Source organism: Patagioenas fasciata, chromosome 3 (assembly GCF_037038585.1).
Source record: "Patagioenas fasciata isolate bPatFas1 chromosome 3, bPatFas1.hap1, whole genome shotgun sequence".
NCBI lineage: Eukaryota > Metazoa > Chordata > Aves > Columbiformes > Columbidae > Patagioenas > Patagioenas fasciata.
In genome coordinates this window covers 32,748,594-32,772,037 of record NC_092522.1, presented here as the reverse complement: position 1 = coordinate 32,772,037, position 23,444 = coordinate 32,748,594, and the positions used below count along the sequence as shown (strand labels likewise).

The following is a 23,444-nucleotide window of genomic DNA, read 5'->3' as shown; positions in this document are numbered from 1 at the left end:
TACAAAAGGCTTAACATTGTAATTTACTTTCTCATTTTCCAGTCCATCTCCTAGTTCTGTAGGTATTGCTCCATCATAAGCACTACCGTTATAGTTCTGTTAATTCTATGCAAACTGTAAGCATTTGCTTTCCTTTCAGTTTCAGTTCATTCAATTAGTACGTATTTGGATACCAGCAAACAGCTGGCAGCAAACAAAGTGAAACATTTTAAGTATGTATTTATAACCTAGCATGCAGGGTGTGTGCAGAACAGCATGACATACAAGAGGTTGCTCAGAAGCCTTGAGTGCATCTGAGATTCCACAATATGGTGCTACAGCTTTTCTTCACATTCATGCTATAGAGACAACTCCTGTGGGCTGTAGCCTACCCAGTTTCCTGATACAGCACCTCTCTTAGGAAAGACGCAGTAAATGAGAATTAGGTTCCATACATGATATCTTACTCAGCACTTAACTTGAAGATAGCCCATTGTATGTCCAGCCTTTAAAAACAGCACAGGCACAGATACACTCTGTCACCACATACACCTACTTTGGTGGAGGACAGCATCAGCTGCATTTCAGGAAGACACACCAGTAGTAAGATTTTAGTTCAGGATTTTATGTGATTTTAAGTAAGCAGATGCTACAGAAGAGTGGAGCCCCTTTACCATTCCCAACAGTCTGTGTATTTCCTTCACTGATGTTTGAACAGATACCATTAAAATAAATACTGGGTTACCTGTACTGGTCCTGCCTGGTTTTGTGGGTGTCGACGTCTAGTCTGTTTAATAAGTTGACAACAGATCTCATTTTGAAGTTCAGGATGTGTGAGGCAGATCTGCAAAGCACTTTGGGCCAAAGATACATGGTAATCAATGGCAGGAGAGTCAACTGCAGCATTTATAAACAACTGGCAGGTCTAGATATGAAATAATAAGCAAGTGAGTTTACATACAAAAAGCTCCAACAAATATCTTAGATGTTTTGTGTAACAAATTAGTCAGTTTACCAGTAGACTAAGAAAACCCTGCTGACCCTTGCAAAAAGGGGTGAAAAGGAGCCAGAATGAATGAAAATCTATATGGAGAAACTTGAGATAAAAACAACTCTTAAAAAATATGCTTCTCATTCTGTATCTAATGGAGTGAGCTCTAGCAGGAGATGCCACAGTTGTGGTAGTTAAGTTTAAGCACATGCTGAACATAACTTACCCCTCTAAGGACTTTAAAAGGTAAAATGTACAGGTTGCAATGGCAGCCAGTTTAAAATGCTTGTGCAAGTAGTAAGCATGACATGGCAGAGTGTACACAGATCAGAAAACCATTACTCAGAGCCATTTGTTTTGCATCTTGGCTTTCACTGGATTTTTACTGTGGGTAAGTATAACCTTACCTATCCCCAGTACTGTCTTAGGAAAGCCAGGTGTGAAGCATTTGTTGTGCTGTATTAGAAACAAGCTTACGTATCACTCATTGCGTTTACTCTCTATAATAGTTGACGAATTTTCAAGGTATATAAGCAAAATACAAGAAATGGACGGAAGCCAAATCTTATTTCTAGTCTACCTGAAAATATGTGGATGCAAAGGACTAATTTTTATCAGCAATTGAATAACTGAAACATGACTTGATCTTTTTCTAAATCAATTCCCTACCTGACTTTCAAACTGATCTATAGAAAATTTCAGTAAAGGTCCTACAAATCTTCCCTTACTTATTTTAAGGAAGCATCTGTGATTTTAATTAGGTCTGAAATATATTTCAAAAAGTTATTTCCAAATCTATGTACAGTAATTTTTACCAGGGAAGTAGATTCCCTTTTAAAGTTTCATGCTGCAGGATTGCAGAAAATAACATGGATGTACTTCTCTAAAGTGCTTCAAACATTTCCGACAGACAAGCTGGAAAGTTTGCCTACAAGTGGCTGTGACTGAACAGTGACTGAAGGTGCTTGCTTTGAACTCCTTTTTGAGCCGAACCATTACATTGAAATTCTCCAGAGAGTTGATGCTTCAGGGAATTTGGTCTTTAGCCTTGTGTAAGTTCTGTGGAGAAAGTTCATTTATCCAAGCACCATGCCTTCCAACTTGTAATTTATTTCACAATGTATAGAAAAGGGGAACAGCAAGATTTAATTTTGTCTCTGAAACAGACTTTATAGGCTGGCTATTAGTTAACGTTCAGGAGTAGTTTTACCTGGGTGAGGGCAGGAGAGAGGAGAAAGAAGGTTAAAGGTATTGCAGCACATTCCCTCCCATAGATATCAACCACCTGTCTGGCCTTGGACTGGGAAAGATGTAAGGTCTTACTGGCATACAAGAATTCTCAAGAAACTGGCTGCAGCACAGCAGTTATGAATCATTACATTTCTCTTCATCATAAAGCCTTTTCACTGCTACCAGGAGGTATGTGTATTTTTAAAGGTGTATGAAAATCTTTAAAAGTGACTTCACAGAACTGTTGTGAAATACTTTCAATAATTTTACTCTGTAATGTTTTCTCCAGTTTTTGTTACTAGAATACCTAATTAGTCTTTCAAGAATAGGTACTTCATATGAAGAAAATATTTTCTTTTAATTAAAAAGAGCAGTACAATCTCTGCCTTGTATCTCAATTTGAAATCATCTGTGACTTGCTTCAACTAGAAACTTTGGCTTTGCTTTTTCTTCAGATTTTTAAAATTTCTTCCGGCTGATTTAAATATATCTACAACAGAACTTTCACCTACCATTTGTTTTTCCTGAAATTTCACTGAAAAAATAGTATTTCAGATAGTTCTCTGAATACAGAGATCTACTCCATTAGGTTCTCTAGGGCTATGAACTTCATGATAAAATTATCATCATTGACGGCCATGGATTTTTCTACTGATTTGCACTTTATCAATAATCTCATTAGAAAGGTCCAAAGTTGCAGACTAAACTGCTCCCTCACAGCTAGAAGTGATCTCTTAACACTGGAAGTGATCCTCTTCCATCAGATAATGTGGGGACATCCTGCTACTGTCCATTAGTTACCTCCACTAAAGAGAGGAGTAAACTTCTCTTTTTCCTTATCTGTTGAACATCTCTAGTAAGCCAACAGATAGCCATTCTTTAGCTAAGAGTTAAAATAGTAAGTCAGTTAATAAAAAAGGCATCTGCTATAGTTTTACCTTAAATAATTTAATTGCTTCAGTTTGCAAGGCTTCTGATGGTAATGTTGTAAGAGGGGAAGAAATTCCTTCTTTGCTGTGGCAAAGCGTAGGATGTCTCCAAATCTGAGAAGCTAAGCAGATAAAATAATGTAGATTTTGCAGTTAATTGAGTGCATAAGTACATTCAGTAAGTAAATATTAGAAGATTAGTATGTTGAAACAAAACCAAACTTACTGGTATCGCCTTCAATGTTTAATAATTTGCAAATAAGTTGTTCAAACTCTGATCCAACATTTACACTGGTACTTCCAGCTGCAACTGTCAGATGATAAAGCCACGTGTCCTAAAGTAGAGAACACAGAGCAGCTCACTCACTCTGTGTTGGAAGGAGCTGCTTCAGCAAGATTTTGCTCTCAACTTGAAACACTGCCGTACACTCCTATCAAAATCCAAAGGAGTTTGCCTTTCTTTGAATACACCTGTATTCATGGTCTCTATGTTAGAAACAGTAAGCACGGAAGATTGGACAAGGCTCTCTTCAGACTTCTTCTACCCTCAGAAATCATGGTTAATTACCAGGCCATTCTTAATTTCTTCTTCAGAAAGCTAATGTAAGTGCTTTTTAATCACAGCCAGATCCTACTAACCTGGGGATAAGGCCAGAAAGCAAAATGAAGTCTACAAGATGACCCGAGAACAATGAAGCAATAATAATAGAAATGCTTCTAACCGTACCTCTCATTTCTCTGTCACTGCAGTAGGGAAGTCTTCCCTACTGTTAGTCTTATCCATGTAAATAGACAACAGTATCTCAAAACCTCTCAGGAAGGTCTGCTGTCTGCCTACAAGTTTGTGTAATGCAAGCAAAATGCTCAATTTACAGCACATTTGAGGTACTGCACCATCTCCTTACATAGGCAAGCCTGCTTATTTTCATGTTTTAAAAAGGATTACCTATGATAGCATTGGTTCACAGACAAACTCTGATCAATGTTAATGAAGCAGGACCTTCTCCTTGCCTATTACATCAAACTACAAGCCAGATGACCTGTAGGTCCTCCTCTTCCTCTTTAAGCAATATTCGCATCACAGCACCATACTCATAGATGTGCTACTGAAACTCAGTTAAAAAGTCCTCCTATTACCTTCTCATGTTTGGATCCTATAAGAAGATAAGTGGGTCCTTGATCTTTGGGGTGGATAACAACAGTGTAATGTGTTGATAATAAACTGCGACCACTAGCTTCATAATCTTCATCAGAATCGCATGATCTATCAACTTCTTCAACTTTCGCCTCGAAAAGCTTGATTTGACCAAGCGGAAACTAAAAGTAAATATCAGAAGTGGTGAGAAAACAAATATTTGCTTCAGTACCCACTTAATTTATGTATTTCTTACTCTACAAATAGAAATAAAAACATGATCTACCATCAATACCCATTTATAGTTAGACATTTTTAGTCTTGCCAAGGAACATCAGATAAGCTGGCTATTGCAGACAGCAGCAGGAGAACGACACATGCCAAAGTCTGAAAGGGAGCTTTTCACAAAATTCTCTTCCAGGTCTACCTCTGTATCTAGTTAGTTCAATAAATGTCTGTTAGGGAAGAGAAGTGATTCTTCAGAGTTTCCATACCTGGTTCCAAGCAAAACTTCCCTGGGTCAAGCATTGAATAATCTTGTCATTTCAAAGGACAGCAGTGTAGTGCTCATACATTCATTTCGTTCATGCTATAAATTCAAAAGTGAAATTTTTTGTATGGTATGGTAGATGTTCTTGGTTTCATTCTCCTGTCTGATAGATCACAGTACTTGAGTCTTAAGTTGTATTTGAAGTTATGATCATTTATCAGGAAATATTGTATATGAAAAGCCATTCAGAAGGAATTTTTCACAGACTTATTTCATAGCCATTATCAAGAGGAAGCTGTTACCAACACAAATACAGCATCCAGTCTCACAACTGGGTGACAGGACTGACAGAGGATGTCAGTCCTTACTGGCTATTTTAGGCAAAGCTCTTCTCCTTCCCACAGCACCACTGCTCCTTCTCTAGCCATTCAGACATCAGGATCTTCACAAGAGTGTTATTTAATGGTGCAGCGAAGAAGCCCTGGCTTCTGTTCCCATGTTGTCTGTGATGTCTGGCCATGCTTAGGGACTCAGCAGAAATAGGGATATTTGTTTCCCTCTGGTAAAAGGACAGTTGAGCACTACAGTAACCAGCATCTTATTTTTGCTGGCAAGTTAGAATCAATCTAGGGTGGCTTTCTTCAATAAAGTGAGGAGTTAATAATATACTAATTTTGAAGAAAACATCACATAGTGGTGGCTCTTTATTCCAGTGCTCTCACTACTAAGGATTAAAGATGCATGTGGTAATTTCAATTTTCTGTGGTGCTTCTGAAGCATTCAACTTTTTGAACAAGATGAGATTCTGAGAATCAAGAGATGCCATTTCACATACATATAGTCGACTGATTTACTCACCAAGCTTAACTAAAACGCAGTTCACTGATTTTTTTAATTTGAATTCAATTTTGAAAAGAAGCCACTTAAATGGACTCCATTACTGTATTAACCACTGCACATTGTGTAATTTGTTTCTGTGCAGAAACATTCAGCTACAGCAAACATGTTTCTAATTAGCAAATTGTTGAAAATGAGAAATAAACTAGCTTTGGAAAACTCTCCATATATATTCTGCTTACAAAACCTAAATTCTTATTCTATTACAAGCTAGCAAATTAGTTTCAATTTTGCTTCAAAAGAGCAGCAAAACATATTCCAAATGGGGGTAAATATTGACAAGTATCCGGCAAAATTCTTAGATGCTTCTAAAGGGCATGCTAAAACCCCAAGATCTTCAATGGTAAAATGTCTAAACTCACATACTTTAAACATAAATCCACATACTTTAAACATAGAGATGTCTTCATAGGAGAAAATGCATGTTATTTTAGTATCTCTGTCAGATGAGCTAGAGATTAATACTCTAGTCATTTAATTGCCCATCCCTCTACTATACTTTTTTAAAGAGTAATTAAAATAATATGTTTTGATGGATGGTTATTGCTATCTTATTCATATAGGTCTAGAAATAAGGTTTAGCTGAATGTTTAAAAAAGGCTAAAAAAGGAAAGGGTTACAAAGGGAATAACTAGCTTTATACAAAGACTGTGAATTACTGGGTCCAATGTGATTATTTTGATCGATCTGAAATAACACATGAGATTTTCTGTATTTTTTTGAACTGTTGGTTTTAATGGCTCAGTGGATTGCTACCATTTTGTGAAGTATCTACAGTCTCTTTGGTAGAGCTAGGTAACAAGGGTATTCATCAAATATTCATAAACTCAGTGGTATTAATAAGAATTCTTGTAGACGTTTCCAAAAACTTGTTCCTGACCAGCTTCCATTAAAAACATTTTTCTTGATGACAAAATAAAATGCCTTTGGAGCAAAAGACAGATGAAAAGTATGACTAGGAGGTGCCCTTTGTCCTGTGTCTGTAGATAAATATGAGTGGACACGTTAGGACCAACAATATTCAGAAGTGTGCGTAGAGAACTAAAGGTCGGGTTTAATGTGGAAGAGCCAGGTCTTGCTCTTTCTTAGCTCTTCTTGTTCTCCAGGATATGGGAGGGTGGGAGATGAATTAAAGCTGATTGGATCCCATTTCTTCCTTTTTTTCCTCAAGGAGTATTTTCCATAGGTTTCAGGAATAATTTTCTCATCCCTTTCTCTTGCCATCCTTCATCTCCATTTCTATTCACTTGGTCAGTGGTAGACAGTGAGCTCCTCTTCCATAATTCTGATGAGTGGGAAAAGATCCCCCCCATAGACACACATCTGCAAAGCAGCCAACTCTGCATCCTGCTAGCCTTTTTTTTTTTCCTTCTCTCTTTTCTTACAGCACTGCAAAGGCACCGTGACATACCAATGAACAGGATTTGGAAGTCAATTGAAGGAGTAAAGAACATTTAATTTCTTGAAACTTTCAGTCAGCACCCGCTGCAACCACACATGAGAAAGGGTCAGCTTCCAGAAGTAAATGACAGTCACGTCTTTTCTGACCAGTCTCACACCTCTCAGAAAAGGAGACCTGAACTGCCAGCAAATCAGTGTCCCCCTTTGGCTACAGGGACAAGATGCAGAATATATATCAATCCCAGAAGAGAAGGTGACCAATGGGTGTGCCCTGGGTTACTGTCTGTTAGACAGGAAACTTCCAAGTTGACCATCTGTGAAGTATAGATGTTTGGTATTCAAGACAAAATGGGCATATACCACCCTGGCCAACTGTACCTTAAATAAAGCTGTAACAGTTTTGTTTAAAGTCAATTTCAGTATGTTATCTTCCATTCACTGAAGAAACAAGTAAGGGACCCACCTTGTCTTCTTGATTACGGAAATAATACAGTATTTTTCCAACTAGTGTACACCAAACTCTTTTGGAATATCCATGTTTTACCTGAAATTACAGAACATTAGGAACAAGCACAGCCAGAGAAATACAGACTATACTTCACTGTCTCTGAACTTCGGTAATGCTGGGAATAAATGCCTTGGTTCAGATTCCTTTCCACATTACTAGACAAATGGTTAAAACTGCTCAACACTATTAAAGGCAAAAGAATTAAAGTATAAAGAGCATTCCACTGAAATAAGGTAAGTCAATCATCTAATGAAACATATGGTGAAGTAGGATACCACTGAAGCACAAATGGAGAATGCAACAGAGGAAATAATGAATTAAAAAGACAAAAAGAAAACCAAATCAAATCAAACAACAAGAAGAAAAATGTTGCCTAAATAGGTGAGTTGGTAGTCCTTCTGGATTGTTCACATTGTAAAGTACTGGGAAAGGAAAAACATGTCTGTTTTTGCTTGCATTTATTTTATTGTAGGCCAGTTTTCCTCTAGATAGTATTCTTAAGAAGTACTGAATTAAGCAGATTAGGGGAAGAAGAGTGTTCCTACCTTTGTAAGTAATCCTTTCATGGTTGGTTTGACTTCCGGCTGTACAAAAAGTGGGCTGGCAGCCTGAATTTTAAGAACATTCTGTAGTACTTTGATCCATTCTTCTAAGATGTTGGGAGAATCAGCAGTCAGGTAATATGTTCGTTTTTCTGTGGTCAGCTATGTAGTAACAGAAGAATCTTCAGCTTTAAGAACATTATACATTTGATGCCAAAGTGTGGGGGCTGTAACATAGACTACTCATCGTAGTTTCACAACTTTGGGGCATTTATTTTCCCCAAAGTACTTTTCATTAAGAAAACATTCCATGGCCAGGCAGAGCAGACAGACCCTTTCTAAGGCTTTATCTGAAAAGCTCCAGGACAGCAGAGTTGAGAAAACTCAATTTATCTCCTTTCAACAACTTGTCTCAGCCCTAATGGCTGGCCCCAGACCACTCTATTTATATCTCATATGTGACCATCTGACCTTTGTGGCAATACAAGCAGGACTACACGTAGGCCTTTCCATGGTTTCTGTAACTGAAATGATTCTTGGGTTTCAAATGAAGGGCACCGATTAATTCCAAGTCTACACTTGGACTTCCAGTGCAATAGGGACTGGAACAAGGGGTCTGGTTTGGGGATGGAGGGAATAAATACCCGTTGAAACACAGCTGAGCAAAGCAGGCACCTGAATTGTTTGTTTTCCATCCCCCCTTTCAATCTGGCTAGATGCATTTAGCTCAATTTGACCTTGAGGTTTTCGAATGACATCACTCTGTATGGAAAGAATGGAAAAACAATATTTTAAATCTACCAACAAATAGTAATAAATAATTATAGAACTCATTTAAACATTAATCTTGATGAATGCTTCCTAGTTAGACATTGAGTACTGTATATACCTCTTCGAGAACTGAGTCATGAATCACTTACCAGGAATGCATTTCTTTTCCTTCTAGCAGCCCTAGATGCTCAGTAAAAACAACCTAATATTAAACAGTAGAAAAGTTACATGTACTTACTGGAGATTTGTAGTATAGTAATTCGCCTCCTTTAAGCACAAACCACCGTCGTTTCCAAGTCTTTACTTTACCACCCATTTTTAACAGATATCCAGATTTTTCCAAAGGTTCCTGATTATTCAGAAGTTAGATTAAAAGTAGTTAGGTACACATAGATACCTGTACCCTCAGAGATATGTATAAATACAGACAGGCACAGATATTTAATGACTTAAAAGCATGCTAAATAATAATTACAGTCTTTAATGAGACTTTAGTCCAATAAAAGAGTTTTTTACAAGCATCAATTAAGACAAATGCCATGCATGTGGGATAACTAATTAATATGTCTGCTTACAGCTATAGTACATGAAAGAGAATGACTTGCCCAGAACTATACAAAAAATTAAGAATATGATTCTTGATTTTACTTTCTAATTATTTACATTAAACAAGGAGCAAAATGAATCAAATGTAATATATTTTTTCCCAACTTCAGGGCCTAACCTACAGACCAGATATAGAGCACTGTAATACAGAGCTTTGCACAGACGTACTTTAGTGTGTATGCCTGCAGAACAGAGCTCACAGTTTTGCTCTCTGAAGAAAGCTTAAAATAAATTATCTCCATCACCAGGCAGTCAATCCACTTGTATGTCAAGACACTAACTACTAACACAAGCCATTAAAAAAGAGACCAGTACCCCGTAATGGTTTGGTTTCTTTGACCTGTCCTTGCATGTTACTCTACTTACGATTTCTCTAATGCCTGAAGTTGTTCTCCCTGAATGAGGAAGCTATAGAAACATATTACTGCACACAGATTTCTACTGATGCCTCTCACTCCTTCAGTGGAATGTCCTTCTATTTCCCTAACTATTCAAATAAGCTGATTTTAGTCTTTCATATGCAATCTGATAACAGATCTGGTTCCAAGAAAGGAAAATCTTAGGTGCTTTGCACTGTCTTCTGCAGTTGTCTACCTATTTCATTATATAGAAAGCTCAGAATTATCCTCCACTTTCCTTCAACCATTCCAGTCTTATATGGCCCACCTATTGCTAGTGGATTTTGCTATTTGTACTTGTAAGGCAGTCTGAGGGTCTTTAGTACTCACATTTTTTCCATTATCACTAGATGAGTAAGAGGTCTTAGGCAGTTTCTGCTCTGGCTCTGAATACTCTGTATCTACTGAATATGCATCTGGAGGAATAGCATAGTCACTTTCTGAAGTCACAGAAGACAGAGACACCCCTGAGTTAAAAGAAGGAAGATTTTGTGAGTGTGTGTGGTTTTGTGTTTGTTTGTTTTAATTATGTAAGAAACAAATGAGATCAGAATATCCGTGCAGAAAGAATATCTGAGTAGGATCTGCAGGCAAGTATCAACATAAATCCATCAGGAACCAAGCACTTTTTAAAATATGAAACTATTAGCACAGTGCTAATAGCCGAATCCCATTTTCTTCATAATTAAAGAGTTTAAGGTACCTGTGAATCAAACAACAAATAAATGTCTTCTGTGTATTATCACCTTATGTTATGTTACAACACCTTTTTGAAGGAGGGAGTTAGTGTATGTATCATACTCATTCTCTAGAAAATGAATATAGGATCTTTAATTAAACTAAATAACTTTCCCCTTCCCATTTCTATCATTTGCTCTGGTATCTGGATTTCTCATACACCTGCTTGTATACTGAGAAGCTATGCTCAAGATCTGCTATATGTTGAAGCTGTAGGTGACTCTCATTATTTTGCAATTAGTATGAAGTTTTATAGTGAGGTTTTCTATAAATCTGAATTCCAGATTTCAATATATTTTAAAGTTCATTAATTTTAACCCTGAAAGAAATGCACCCTGTTTTCAGTTCTAGTGAATCAGCAATGAAGATTCAAACTCCTCTCTTATTCATCATAGAAATAATTATTTTCAAACATGTGAGCATGTCCTTTTGTAGAGTTTTACTTTCTGACTAGTGTTCTACTCTGAAAGGTTACTCTCCAAGATTGAAATGAATATCACTTGTTTCCTTTGTTCTATTAATTTCCAAAATCATTTGCCAATTTAATTTTTTTAAAAAGAAAGCTTTTCTCATTTATTGCTTTTGTAAGCCACTTGGGCTTTCAGAGTGGGTTCATCTTTTCTCATGCAGGGTCTTTAATACCAAATATTCATCAAGCTGATTTTGCACCCAGTGAAATTTGGGACTGCCTAGACTTTTAAACAATGTGATTTCAACAAAGATATGTACACATGTGTATTGTGGTTAAGAAAGGTCTCCATGCATGAAACAATGCAAGGAGTATTTTCTCAGAAGAAAGCACGAACAAAGGGCATGGTTCCATTTTGCAGACACAGATGTAAACTGTAGGTGAAAGCAGCTATTAAATCAGCTAATTTACCTTTTGGGTTGTGCAAGCACGCAACAGGAGATGCGTCTGCAGCTACAGCACTGGTTTTTGCTCAGCAAGATGGAGCCGCTGGAAAGGACTATAGGTCCTTTTCACACTAACGTAGCAAAACTATAAAAACGTCACTGGAAACAACAGGACTCGGCATCACGTGTGGCTGGCATGGGAAAACCAGTGGACCAGTGGCTGTGTCTGCCTGCAACAGGATGACTGAGTGGAGCTCCAGCTCACGGCGATTTTAACGTGTTTAAGGGGGACTACTGAATAATGTTATTTGGTATTTCTAAAGCAGCATAAAATGAAGGACCTTAACACCTGGCATCACTAGGATCTTAGATCTTAGTCTCCCTTGTCTCCCCACGTAAAAATGAAAGAAGTGCATTGCTACATGAGATGACACAACCAAACACTCCATTGAGAGAACTTTTCCACCTGCTTTCTGGTTGCGTTAATTTGTTACTTTGATTTATAAACTTGAATATATGCAGGGATTTTTTTCCGATGGCAATTAATTTTTCCTAGACTGTTTTTACTGACAGCTAAAGGTCACACAAAGTCCTTGGCATGACAGAGGATAGATACATAGATAGATAGATGGATAGATAGATAGATAGATAGATAGATAGAAAGAACAGAGCTTCTTGCTTTAAATGTACAAGTCACTTTTCCTCCAGCTACTTGATTAATGCCTTAAAAAGCCATTTGTAATAATAGCAATAAAAAGCTTGTGTAACAGTCCTTTCTCCTGCTCAAATAAGAGATCTAGGCTTTGACAGCTGAGATAAAACCCTAGATTTAAGATATCCATGCTGTTTAAGGAAGAAATCCTTTTCTAAGGAGCTCGTGTAAACTGCCTAGTTTTCCGAACTCTCCAGAAGTTACTTGTTCTTCCAGTTTTTGCCTACCTCGTTTCATAGCCCGCGGACTGCCCGGACCACTTCTACTTCGGGAATCAGACTCCGAAGTCCTTGAGCTGGACCGAGAGCTGTCTTCTTCCTCAGATCCTGACGACTCATCTATAAATGGGCTGTTGCTTATTTGAGTTGCTTTCTGCAGGAAGTAACGCAACATTCTTTGATACATAGCATAAAGGGCACCTCAGTCATTTCCTCCACACCATAGCAGAGCTCTGCTGGCTTAACATTCAGAGCTGTTCTTACTTGGGTTGTGAGTTTTGGCATGGAAATGTCAACACAAAACTGAATTCCCTCTGCCCTCTGTACCCTCAACCAGCCCCACATTTTAAAACAGAAACCTGAGGTAGCTCAAGCCATGGGTCTTTCCAAATCACAAAAGGCTGCCAGAAAACAAACAATGCTGTGATTAGTTACTGCTGGCTGACTATAAACAGCTTTGGCACTGACGCAAAAACATTTCTACACATACACACAGTTTTAATTATGGCATTGAGCACCATGTGGCTCTGTTTAATAACTTAACAAGCCTTTGGAAAAAATCAGCAAGGGACCTAAGAAGAATTGACCTGGGCTGGTAACATTTTATAAGCAGCAATAATTTTTTTTCCAGCTATTTGACATTTCCATTACTTCTGGGGTTCTGTGATGTTGAAACATCATCTTATGACATATTTGGCATGGTAGCAGTGAATGTGAAACAGCAAGTTCCTGGATGTGAAACTTAATAGTATTTAAAAATTTCCTTTAAATGGTAATACAGTTACCCCTTTCAAAGTGGTGTAGACAGGAGTGGTCATGTTCTTATATATCAGAGATGTATATAAGCTGGGTATGGAGTATGAAGGTAGTGAAACAGCACCTAAAAAAGCAACACATTGTATAAATGAGCTTCCTAATTTACCCCTCAATTAACCAAATTAAAATTTAATTTTTTGCATTGTACAACTGCTATAAAAAACAAACTCCTGAACTGGTTTAGATGTAAGATTTATAGCTTTTTGAAATTTCAGTGGTTTTAAGGAGTATAAATAAATTGTAGTGATGATCACTAACGCTTTTTAAATTGGAAGTATAATCTCTTACCTTGGTGCCTCATATAGAATCTTCAAAATGAACTGCACAGAAAACTGGAGCGAACAAAGTAGAAATCCAGCACAAAGAGGCAAGGTAATAGAAGAGAATGGGAAGATAATGATCTTCTAGGTTTTAAATAGCAGATAAATGAATCTTCATAAAAGTATCTTAGAGGAACATGGGACCTTTGGTCCTTGCTTACAAATCGCCATAAAAAGAGAATTTTTGTTGATGAGACAACGAACAGCTAGACCACTTACTTTTGTTAAGAGATTCCATGGTGAAAGCTTCAGACATCCTTAAACCAGATTTGGCTACAGCATAAATTCTGCTTTCCTATACAAGCAGAATGGATTTGATGGCAGATAGTTAAAACACAACAATTACTTTTCTTCTGTTCAGCCTCCCCATAGTCTCCTAGTCTTTGTGTTAGTGCAACAATGTGATAAGCTGGTTGATAAAATGGTGTCATCAGTAGCAGCTGAAAAATGCATCTTCATTTTATGTGCCATATGCATCATATCTGTAGTCTATTTCAACCTTTTTGCACACAAAGCTTGCCCTCAAGGTATCTTATTTAAAAAACTGCTATTATCATGGGCCAAAGAAGCTATAGTGAGAATATTTTTTAATGGAAGACTGTATGTTAAGAACAGATAAATGCCATTAGGAGGCAACCTTTGAACCATTTTGTGTTAAAAGGCCACAATAAGAAATTCTATAATAAAAAAAACCAAAACGCATTAAAACAGATACATAGAGAAGCAGTTCCATTAATCCATTATTCATATATGAATCATTAATAAATGTCTGACTGTGGAACTGCAGAATCAGTGAGTCTTGACACAGCTAATTTTGGATTTTGTGTAAGACATATTAATATCTATTTTAATTCCCTGATTGAAAGCTTTAAAATTTTTCTTGGAAATGTGATCAATAACTTTTGTAATCTGTAGTTCTCTTCTGTCAACTTAATTGTCTAGACTGTGAGTGGTACAATGGTTACAGCAAAGGCAGTAACACCAGCACTCTCAGGTGTTAAGATAAAGAAATAAATGCAGTCACAAGCATTACCTCTTTTGATACACTCAAAAGCACATATATAACTTAGATGTGACATGATGAAAATTAGTCTTATCTACAAAAATAGTGATTATGTTGTTCAATAGCAGAAATGCTGTGCTTTAAATCAAACTTGCTTCTGACTTTGTCCTCTTAGTCCAGTTAAGGTAACAGCCTGTCTTGCCATCAGAAAATAAGAAAGGCAGGGCAACAAAAATTGTAGAAGAGAGGCATTAAAATGAGTTAGTTTCACCAGTAGGAAAAATATCTATAGTTACACTTACCCAGGAAGGAAATCGATGTAATGGAGGGGTTGGAGGTTTGTTACTAGCACCCTTTTTTGTCATATCACAAGGTTCCTGGGCTTCAGCATTTTGTGCTTCAGGGCAATCGTAGGTAAACACTCCTTCATCACAGCCAATCTCCATTTTCTCTAGAATATCAGTATCTTCTCCGTCCACCAGATCAATGTCTGTTTCCTGAGGTCTCCATGGCCGTATCATGCTTATGGCATTTCGATTTCTACCAAACATTCTGTCAGAACTCAGCTGGGGCTGGCTTAGGTGTTTCTTTGCTAATGCTGAATTTAGACTAAGCACATTAGGAGTCCGTAACTTTGGGGGTGGCAAATTTGAGGGAGAATCCAATGGCGTTGTGCACTGAGAACCTGCAGAAGTTGCCAGACTTCGGTGTTTGGGTGTCAGAGCAGGGGTTAAAATTGGGCTTGGGGTATTTGGCTCACTGGATGAGGATGAATAATCTAGCCTCTGAGACTGAAACTTCTTATTCAGTTCATCTGAAGAACTATCTTGGTCTTTCTTTTTACTTGTGAAGTCCGAGTTGCACTTTCCACCTGGATTGTTCTGGCCTTTTCTTTGGGACCCTTGGTGCCAGGAGTAAAACTTCTTGTGCTGAGTCCTCTGAACACCAAAACTCTCTTCTTCAAACAGAGAACTGCTGTCATCAGATGCTGTCAAATACATTTCACTTCCCACTCGACTGTACCTTGCGTTCTCTTCAGATGTGTGGCTTGAGAGAGTGGAGGTACACCTGGATTTCAGCCCTTTATTGTCTCCTCCGTCCTCATCTGAGCTCCAGTCACTCCCGGTAGTGCAGGAGTTCTTTGACATGTCGCTGTCTATGTCTTTGGATGAACAGCTTGTTCTCACATTTTTGTTCTGCTCTGATGCAGAGGAACTTTGTTGCAATGACTTTTGACCTTTATTGGTCTCAACTGGACCAGCAAAGGTAGTTTCCAGGATACCCGTCTCTAGAGGAAAAACAGAATGAACGTAAGAAAATTACTTTAGCAAACTTAACTGCTAAAGGATTTTGTCATCATGTCTACAAATAGTAAGTAATAATTTTAAATGCATAAGCACATTTTTTTCAATATTGTAAACAATAAACCTTAAGGAAAAGACTATCAATTTTTGGATGCAACTGAAGTTGCAATGATGTTTGCCAAAAAACTGTAACAGACATTCCTCAAAAGTTCTAGCCAAATTAAAAACGGCAATAAATGTAAAGATGAGCAGAGTGGAGCTGTATTTTAAAATAAACCACACATGCATGAAAACAAACAACCCCCCAGAAGCCCCTAAGGGCTTAAGAGGACATGTAAATGGAGCTACTTTATTAAATCTAAAGAAAATGGAAGTTTAGTAAGAACTTGTCAGAAAATATTTACGTTAACAGATCAAGTATTCTGAGCATTTCTGCAGTGTTTATACACAGAAATTTCTTCTGCAAGCTATTATTGTATTCCCAGGGGTGAATGCTTCAGATACACAAGAGAGGCTCATGAAAAATGCTTAAGGAAAGATGCTATACTAAAATAGTTTTGCTTCTGCTCTTCACTTTTACCTGGTTTTGCACGAGAGCGCTATAGCCTGCAGCATGTCAGTGAGGCCTGTGTGCTCCCCCTGAGTTAAAACAGGTGCAACAGGTGTCTATACAGACACTTGGGAAAGTTAATGTTAAATAGCTGGATGAATTTGAAGTGGGTTGGGTAAACCAAATATTTTAATTTAGTCCACATTAAAGTAATGAAGTCACAAAAGGTGATCTGTTTCCATCTAGGCAAGCCTAAAGTTCTACTTCTTATCCTTTCCCTTGAAAAACAGATTTTTACTGCAATTCCCTCATCTATAAAAATAATAGTATATACCCACCTTTATAATGAACTTGGTGTCACATAAATATACAAAATATAAATAGAATGTGTTTCAGTTTCTGATTTTCCACAGACCTCAACTAGCAATTCTGGGTACCATGATTAACTGTGGAGAAAATGCTGAGGTCATAAATAGGACTGTGGGACTCACTCAAAGAAATGGAGCAAGAGTTCTCTTTCTGAGCTTTTCATGACTAAAGGGAAGTAGCAAACTGCAATGGACTTGCTTATGCTTATTACAGCATAACAGCACACCGATTTGCTGGCATTACCAGCTTGTTGGGAAAATTGCATGAGCTGATGAGGGAGCTTTCTCCTTCTTTGGCTAGGAGGCAATGGTGCAAAAAGGTCGCTGAGATTTTCTGCTCTTTTTTCTGACCTTGATCATATTACTGAGTTTATGTTGTTGAGTTACGGCGTAAAACTAACACTGGGACACCAGCATTGATAAAATACACAGAAACTGGACTTAGGTGAGACTCTACACAGGCATAAAAATGTAACAGCCCTCCCTGGGGGCCTGGCTTAGGGAGGGGGCCTGGCTTAGGCAGCCTTAAACCCCTTATGCTACTGTGGAGCAAGCTGGGGCCACAACAAATTCTTTCCTTTGCAGTCAAAGCACCTGCTGGCCAGTGCATGCTGCCAAACAGTGTATTAATGGTGTTATGGAGACTCGAGTGCTCACAGAGCATGAACAGCAATAATAGAGACTAGCATTAAAGAAGGAGAGAATACTGTTAATGTACTTTGAAAACAGCTGCTTTGGATACGCCGACATAGCTGCTGATTTGAGTTCTTCCCATGCGAGAATAAAATGGCAGTGGTGGTGACTAAGTACCTAGCATGTCTTTGCCTTCAGCATAGTCTGACTCTTTAGAGGAAGACTTGCTTGTTTCTTCGAACTTAGGAGATGGTTGAGGACTTCTTGCTCTATTCGAAAAGCATCCAAAAGTCAAACTGCTTAGTCGCTGACACTCTGCAGGTTTTTGTGTTGAAATAACAGATTTCTTGCCCGTAGCTTCTGAAGAACAGTAATTCAGAAATCTTGTGTTAAAAGGATACTGCAAGCTATGCTACTGCTCTCTTTACAGTGTAAAGTTTGTTGATTTTTTTTTTTTTTAAGATAACTAACACTTAGCAAAAAGATACTTTAAGAATTATTATAGGAATAAAAATCTACCTGATACTTCCCCACATCAAAACAAAAGCAGAGCTACATTTCTAGTTCTTAAAGATTGATTTTTTTAGTATAGAAAGACAAAAAAAAGTCTTTTAACAATTTCACAGCAGTAAGATATCCAACATGCACTTAATAAAGAACGAAAACCTGGAGGAAATACCTGGTTTTATTCTGCTGTGACTGAAATTAAACCTATAGATTGATCTAGGATAAATAATATTGGAAAGACTGTAGAACAATAGTATTAAAATATGTGGTGACGCCTTCCTTTCAGATAAAAATATTAAGAGAATCTGTAATAGTTGCTACAGCAAATATAAAAAAGTAAGTTTCCAGGCTTAGAAGGTATATTGGGAGGAGTTCAAGAAAAGGTGGAAGCATAAAATGATTAACTGCCTTGAGAATATGAAATCTGTCCTTAGGGACAGCTGTTCTGCCAGAAGCTGATATGAAACAGTGCTGTCCATCCCTATTTATAAAAAGTGATGTGGCAGATCCAGGAACAAATGACCCTCATCCATATCTACAAACTGTTTAAAAACAGTACCACATGATCATAATCTGTAGCCTGTTACCAGTATGAACACAGCAAATAGTAATAAATTTCTCAATATTTTGAGCATTTAAGTAAATGTCTGTTAAAATCCAGCTGACAAATTCTTAGTGTGTCAAAGAGCCTTTGAATAGATCTATCAGAAGAGGATGAGCAAAGCTATTAAGTGCTTAAGTATACAGAATTGCTACTGATCAAAAAATAGCAAAGAAACAAAATTATCCAGTTTCTTCATTAACAGAGAGGTGCACCTTGGTTTAAAAGCTTCATATTGTGTATGCATGTGTTTTGTAAATATTTATATTTTCATATACACATTTTACGTGCATACACACAAGTATATATACACATACACATATTTCTAAATGTCTCTGTATATACAAATACACATGAGAGACATTATCAAGAACCTGCTTTAGCAGGTGGGTTGGACAAGATGGTCTCCAGAGGTCCATTCCAGCCCCAGCCATTCTGTGGTTCTGTGAAATGAGGCCTACATAGCAAACTAACAAGATTTTCAGATGATTGTAAGTTGTCAGGTCAACCAAATATGGAGAGGACTGTGGGAACCTCCAGCGAGACTTAAGAAAGTTGGTGAACAGGCAACATGGTGGCAAATAAAATTCAACTTTGATTAATGCTCTTTGGAGGGGATATTCCTCTTTACCATATTTACATTTTATTATTTTAAAATTACCTATATCCACGTGGAGAGGAACCTGGTGATACTGAGGCTGAATTAAGGTTTTTGGATCACTGTAGTCAAATATAGCAATTAAAAAAATCTGGTCAGAAATCTGATTCCCAGATGAACATTTTGCTTGAAAAAGCAGATGCACACTGTCATTCATCTAGTCCTTAACAATGCTAGTGCTATCGGTGCCACGAAGAAGTGAAAGCAAAGATATGACATAAATCCAGTCAAATCTTACTACTTGCAGAACCTCTTAAATTACAGAGCTACCCATTCATCCAACAGAAAAAAGTTGTGGTTTGTCTGCATATCTTTTTAATAAAAATTAAATTTTTGCTTGCCTAACGCCTTCATGTACAGTCACTCTGATGTCAATTCACACTAACTGAAATCTTTGTGTTTTCACAGAATATTTCAATTCAATGGATGCACAAATTAATAGGGAATAGAAATAAGTATGCCATGTATCGGGAGGTTTTTAAAAGACTTGCACATTTACCTTGCAGTTTAGATTGTACTGTTTTCATCTCCTTGGTTTGCATTTGGTTGATCAAGCGAAGGTTCTGATTTTCCACCTCTAACTAAAAGCATATAAATGTAATCTCTTCCATCAGTGAAACAATTTTTAAAGTCATTACATCATTCACATTTTCTCTGAGATTCTGCCTGTCTAAAGATAAAGCTACTTCTCTTAATGCCAGTCTAGGCATTCATTTATTCTGAAAAATGAAATCCCCTGCAATCATTTGCTCAACTTCTATTAAAATCATTCCCCCAACCCAGCAAACTCAACACTGCTTTAAAAAGCCTTAATAATTAAGAAAAAAGAAATCTGCATTGGTATTTTTAATAAAAGCAGAGGGCTAGAATTACAAACTCTTGTGCCACATGGCAAATGCAAGAGCAAGCAGAAGAAACAGAAGGAATGATGGCGCTAATGCCTCCTACCATCCCACAACAAAGATTAAAATATAGATACTGAAACACTTTATACAGAGCAGAAGACCTTCTACAGGAAGAAAAAAACCCCAACAACCCACTACCAAGAGGTAAAAGATGTTGGTTCAAACTCCTGCTTCGAATTAGGCACAGAGAAGATTTGAGTCTGAGTATCCCAAATCACAGAGAGGGGTGCCAGCAATTCCCCTTCCCATTGGGTGGCACTGAGCCACCTCTGGGACACTGGCCTGACATTCTCCAGGTTTCAAACTCAATAAATGGTTTGAGTTGTGTCTGATTTTCTCCAAACTTTTTCAAGGTAATTTTAGCTAAACTTCATTGTATTTTTATTAAATGATTTCAAAAACGCTCCTCGCAGACTAATAGTAAATGCTACTTGTAGTTTCCTGCTTTAAAAATAATAATTGAATTTGTTTTCAACTGGAGTATAATTTCCATTTAACCACAACAGAGTAGGATTTTAACTTCTATGGGCAACTCTAGATTCTATACACACACAGCTGCACAAACCTGGCAGCCTTAGAGACATCATCATTTCACCACAGAAGAGAAACATGAGAGACAACTGGTCTCTTTTAAGAACAGAACCAGCACCCCTGAAACTGTTCATGACTAAGAGTACTATGGACATTGGAAAATAAAACATGATCAGGTCCTTTCTTCTGCCAGGCCCCAGCAGGCTTGGTCAGCTTTCTGGGGATTATTCATACTTCAGGCATCTGCGTGAGCAAGCTCAGTTTGCCAGCTCATCTCTCTCAATTAGCAGAGATAAGCAGACCTTCCAGAGAGCAGGTCTGGCCCTTTCTTCCTGAAGAGGACGCAAATTATACTAGATGACCAAATGAGACACCAGATTTTAAGTGACGTGGATACTCTGTCCTCTGTGCTGTTGTTTTCATTTTTCCACTTTCAAGCAAATAACCATATAGATCAATGAAACTGTGAAGCACTTTTTTTGTTTGTTTTTACTGTGGCACAAAGCCCTTTAACAGCCAAAAAGCCTAAGGGTCATCTAGTCGCAGCATTATCTTTTCAGTATAAGTATTGCAGCAAGAATTATACCTCATGGAGCTTGACTGTCACCCATTCTTTTATTTTCGCTGCTTTTTCTTCAATGATTTTTGCTTCTTGCAGTCTTAGTTGCTTCTGGAAAAAAAATGACATAAGCGTATTTTTCACTGAGTATTAAAATCAGCCTGAGTCGTATCTTCAGACACAAATCCTAAGATTGCTTCAAGTAATTCAGTCTCCTGGCCAATACATGGTGATTTAAAAAAAACAAACCAAACCAAACCAAACCAAATAAATAGGCCCTTCACAGAGGCTGCTGTTCCTCTTTCCTCTAGGAAAAATAAAAGCTCTTCAGAGAAGACAGTGAAGAGCAATAATGTCTTTCCCCTCTTCAAAGTTAGATTTTCTTTCAAAGGAAGACAGAGCATAATTTGCAAGGGAACAAACCTTATTCAAATGATATACTTCTACTGGGAACCTCTTTAACTGAACATCAGAAATAATGTTAATCTTTTCTGTCTTCTATTGATCTTAATTTTTATTTTCGTTTTGTATAATTAAGAATGGAATTGATGGTCATCTTTTGTAACACCATTATTTCTAACCTGTTCTTCAAGTTGTTGCTCCAATTTTTGTATTATGTCGTTTTTATCTTGTATCAGGATCTCCAGATCTTGACATCTCTTATACAACCTGGTTTCTGATTCACTCGTCTGAACATTAGCTGCTTTTAATTTTTCTTCCATGACCTGCACCTATTTGGAAGGTCAAACAAAAGAGTTTAGGAAACATAACACTCCAAGTTACAGGTAGGAATTTAATCACAAAATGGACTGTTAAGATTCAAGATAACCCTGCAAAGTTCTGAAGCCTGTTTGAGAAGAAATTCAGATTGTTGTCTCCCTAAGCATCTAATACCAGTAGGACTGGCAAAACACTGATAGACCTTATACAGATTTTGTTAGTACCAGTAAGAGGCTTCCAGGTTTGTAAAACACAAGGTTTTAGAAATGACAGTATGGAAGAATAAAATTTTTGGACAGGGAGCTCTTGTTAGGTGTAAAAACCAATATTTTAATAAACAAACAATTGCACAGTGTAAAAAAACCCAACAAATGATCAGAAGCATTCTTAAAAAATAGCTAAAAAGTACTTGTCTCATAATCAGGAACGTTTCCTAACTCCAAATCAGTACATGAGCATTTTTTATTAATGTAATTTTTGGGTTCTGTCTGTCTCACAGTAAAATAGGAAGGCTTTTTAGGGAGTACCAGAGATATGTTAATAAAATGTCTGCAGTAGCTGTATCTGCCATTTGGAATCAAAAGGCAACTTTGGTTGAGTATTTAGCCATGATCTCATTCTTTAGATGATGTAACTTCTACAAGATGTACAAACAACATAGAATAATCCTGTTTAGAGACTGCATTGGATAGGCTCATTTTGTTTTCTTACAGATTTTCTAAAATTGGTCACTGTTTCCTCTCCCTTTTGTTTCCATGTACATCACAGGTCAAAGACTCATGATGCATCAATGAAGAAGCTCATGACATGTATCCATTTTGGATTTGTGCCTGTTAGCTTTGACTTTACTGAACTGAACCGGACAGTGTGCAGAGAAAGGTGTTAGAACATCTCTGGTAAGGCAAATCAATAGATGTAAAAGGAAACTGTCTTCTCCCTTTTCAGCAATACTTAAGAAAAACAGCCCTTTTCTGAATTTCCCTTCATTATAGTAACATGCACATAGCTAGTGGAGATATTTTTCAATTTATATATATACCTGCTGAAAAGCTCTTTCTGCTTGACGATCAGCATCTATAACTTGTTTCTCAAGCTGCTGCATCTGTAGATATATAAAAAGTTATAGTAAAATAGCACTGCCTTCTGCCTGTTGCCAGAAATACCACAGTGAAACATATTTTCATGGTCTATTTTGAAAAAGGCAAAGACAGGTTGTGGGCAAGAGCATAAAAAAATAAATAAAAGGATGAACAGTGTGTCCGAAGATAATTAATCATTATGACCGTATTAAAACATCGTTAAGATTCTTCCACAGGAAAAAAAAAAAAATACAACTTTTCTTCGTAGTATAATCTTGTGGGTGCTATATGACATACTGCTTTTTTTCCATGCGACCAAGAGTAGAAACGTCTTTGACAACAGCCCTGAAACTTTCCTCATGCAGGCTTTAAAAGTGCTGAGTTCCTTCATGTCTTTCCAAAACTGGCAAGAGTGAAGAATACTTGGCACATTATACAGTTGGGCCATTAATTCTTCTGAAGGTAACAAATTTATGTTTGGGGAGGAATT

General features: G+C 37.3%; 1 protein-coding gene across 6 annotated transcripts in view; it reads right to left on the bottom strand.

The window, feature by feature from the left end:
• The window catches only part of PLEKHH2 (pleckstrin homology, MyTH4 and FERM domain containing H2), a 54,790-nt gene that overhangs the window by 13,704 nt on the left and 17,642 nt on the right, over positions 1–23,444 (bottom strand). For 2 of the 6 annotated variants that reach the window (XM_065835348.2, XM_071806070.1), the window contains exons 3-20: positions 22,915–22,977; positions 21,737–21,886; positions 21,183–21,266; positions 19,660–19,741; positions 17,572–17,754; positions 14,842–15,827; positions 13,756–13,831; positions 13,186–13,280; positions 12,410–12,554; positions 10,208–10,344; positions 9,112–9,222; positions 8,778–8,864; positions 8,106–8,264; positions 7,516–7,596; positions 4,267–4,446; positions 3,356–3,464; positions 3,139–3,251; positions 725–904 (exon numbers count right to left, since the gene is read on the bottom strand). In XM_065835348.2, the coding sequence (XP_065691420.1) occupies positions 725–904; positions 3,139–3,251; positions 3,356–3,464; positions 4,267–4,446; positions 7,516–7,596; positions 8,106–8,264; positions 8,778–8,864; positions 9,112–9,222; positions 10,208–10,344; positions 12,410–12,554; positions 13,186–13,280; positions 13,756–13,831; positions 14,842–15,827; positions 17,572–17,754; positions 19,660–19,741; positions 21,183–21,266; positions 21,737–21,886; positions 22,915–22,977 (3,021 nt within the window). The remainder of the gene's footprint in view (positions 1–724; positions 905–3,138; positions 3,252–3,355; positions 3,465–4,266; positions 4,447–7,515; positions 7,597–8,105; positions 8,265–8,777; positions 8,865–9,111; positions 9,223–10,207; positions 10,345–12,409; positions 12,555–13,185; positions 13,281–13,755; positions 13,832–14,841; positions 15,828–17,571; positions 17,755–19,659; positions 19,742–21,182; positions 21,267–21,736; positions 21,887–22,914; positions 22,978–23,444) is intronic. The other 4 variants (XM_071806068.1, XM_071806071.1, XM_071806069.1 and 1 more) reach the window with 4 other exon arrangements.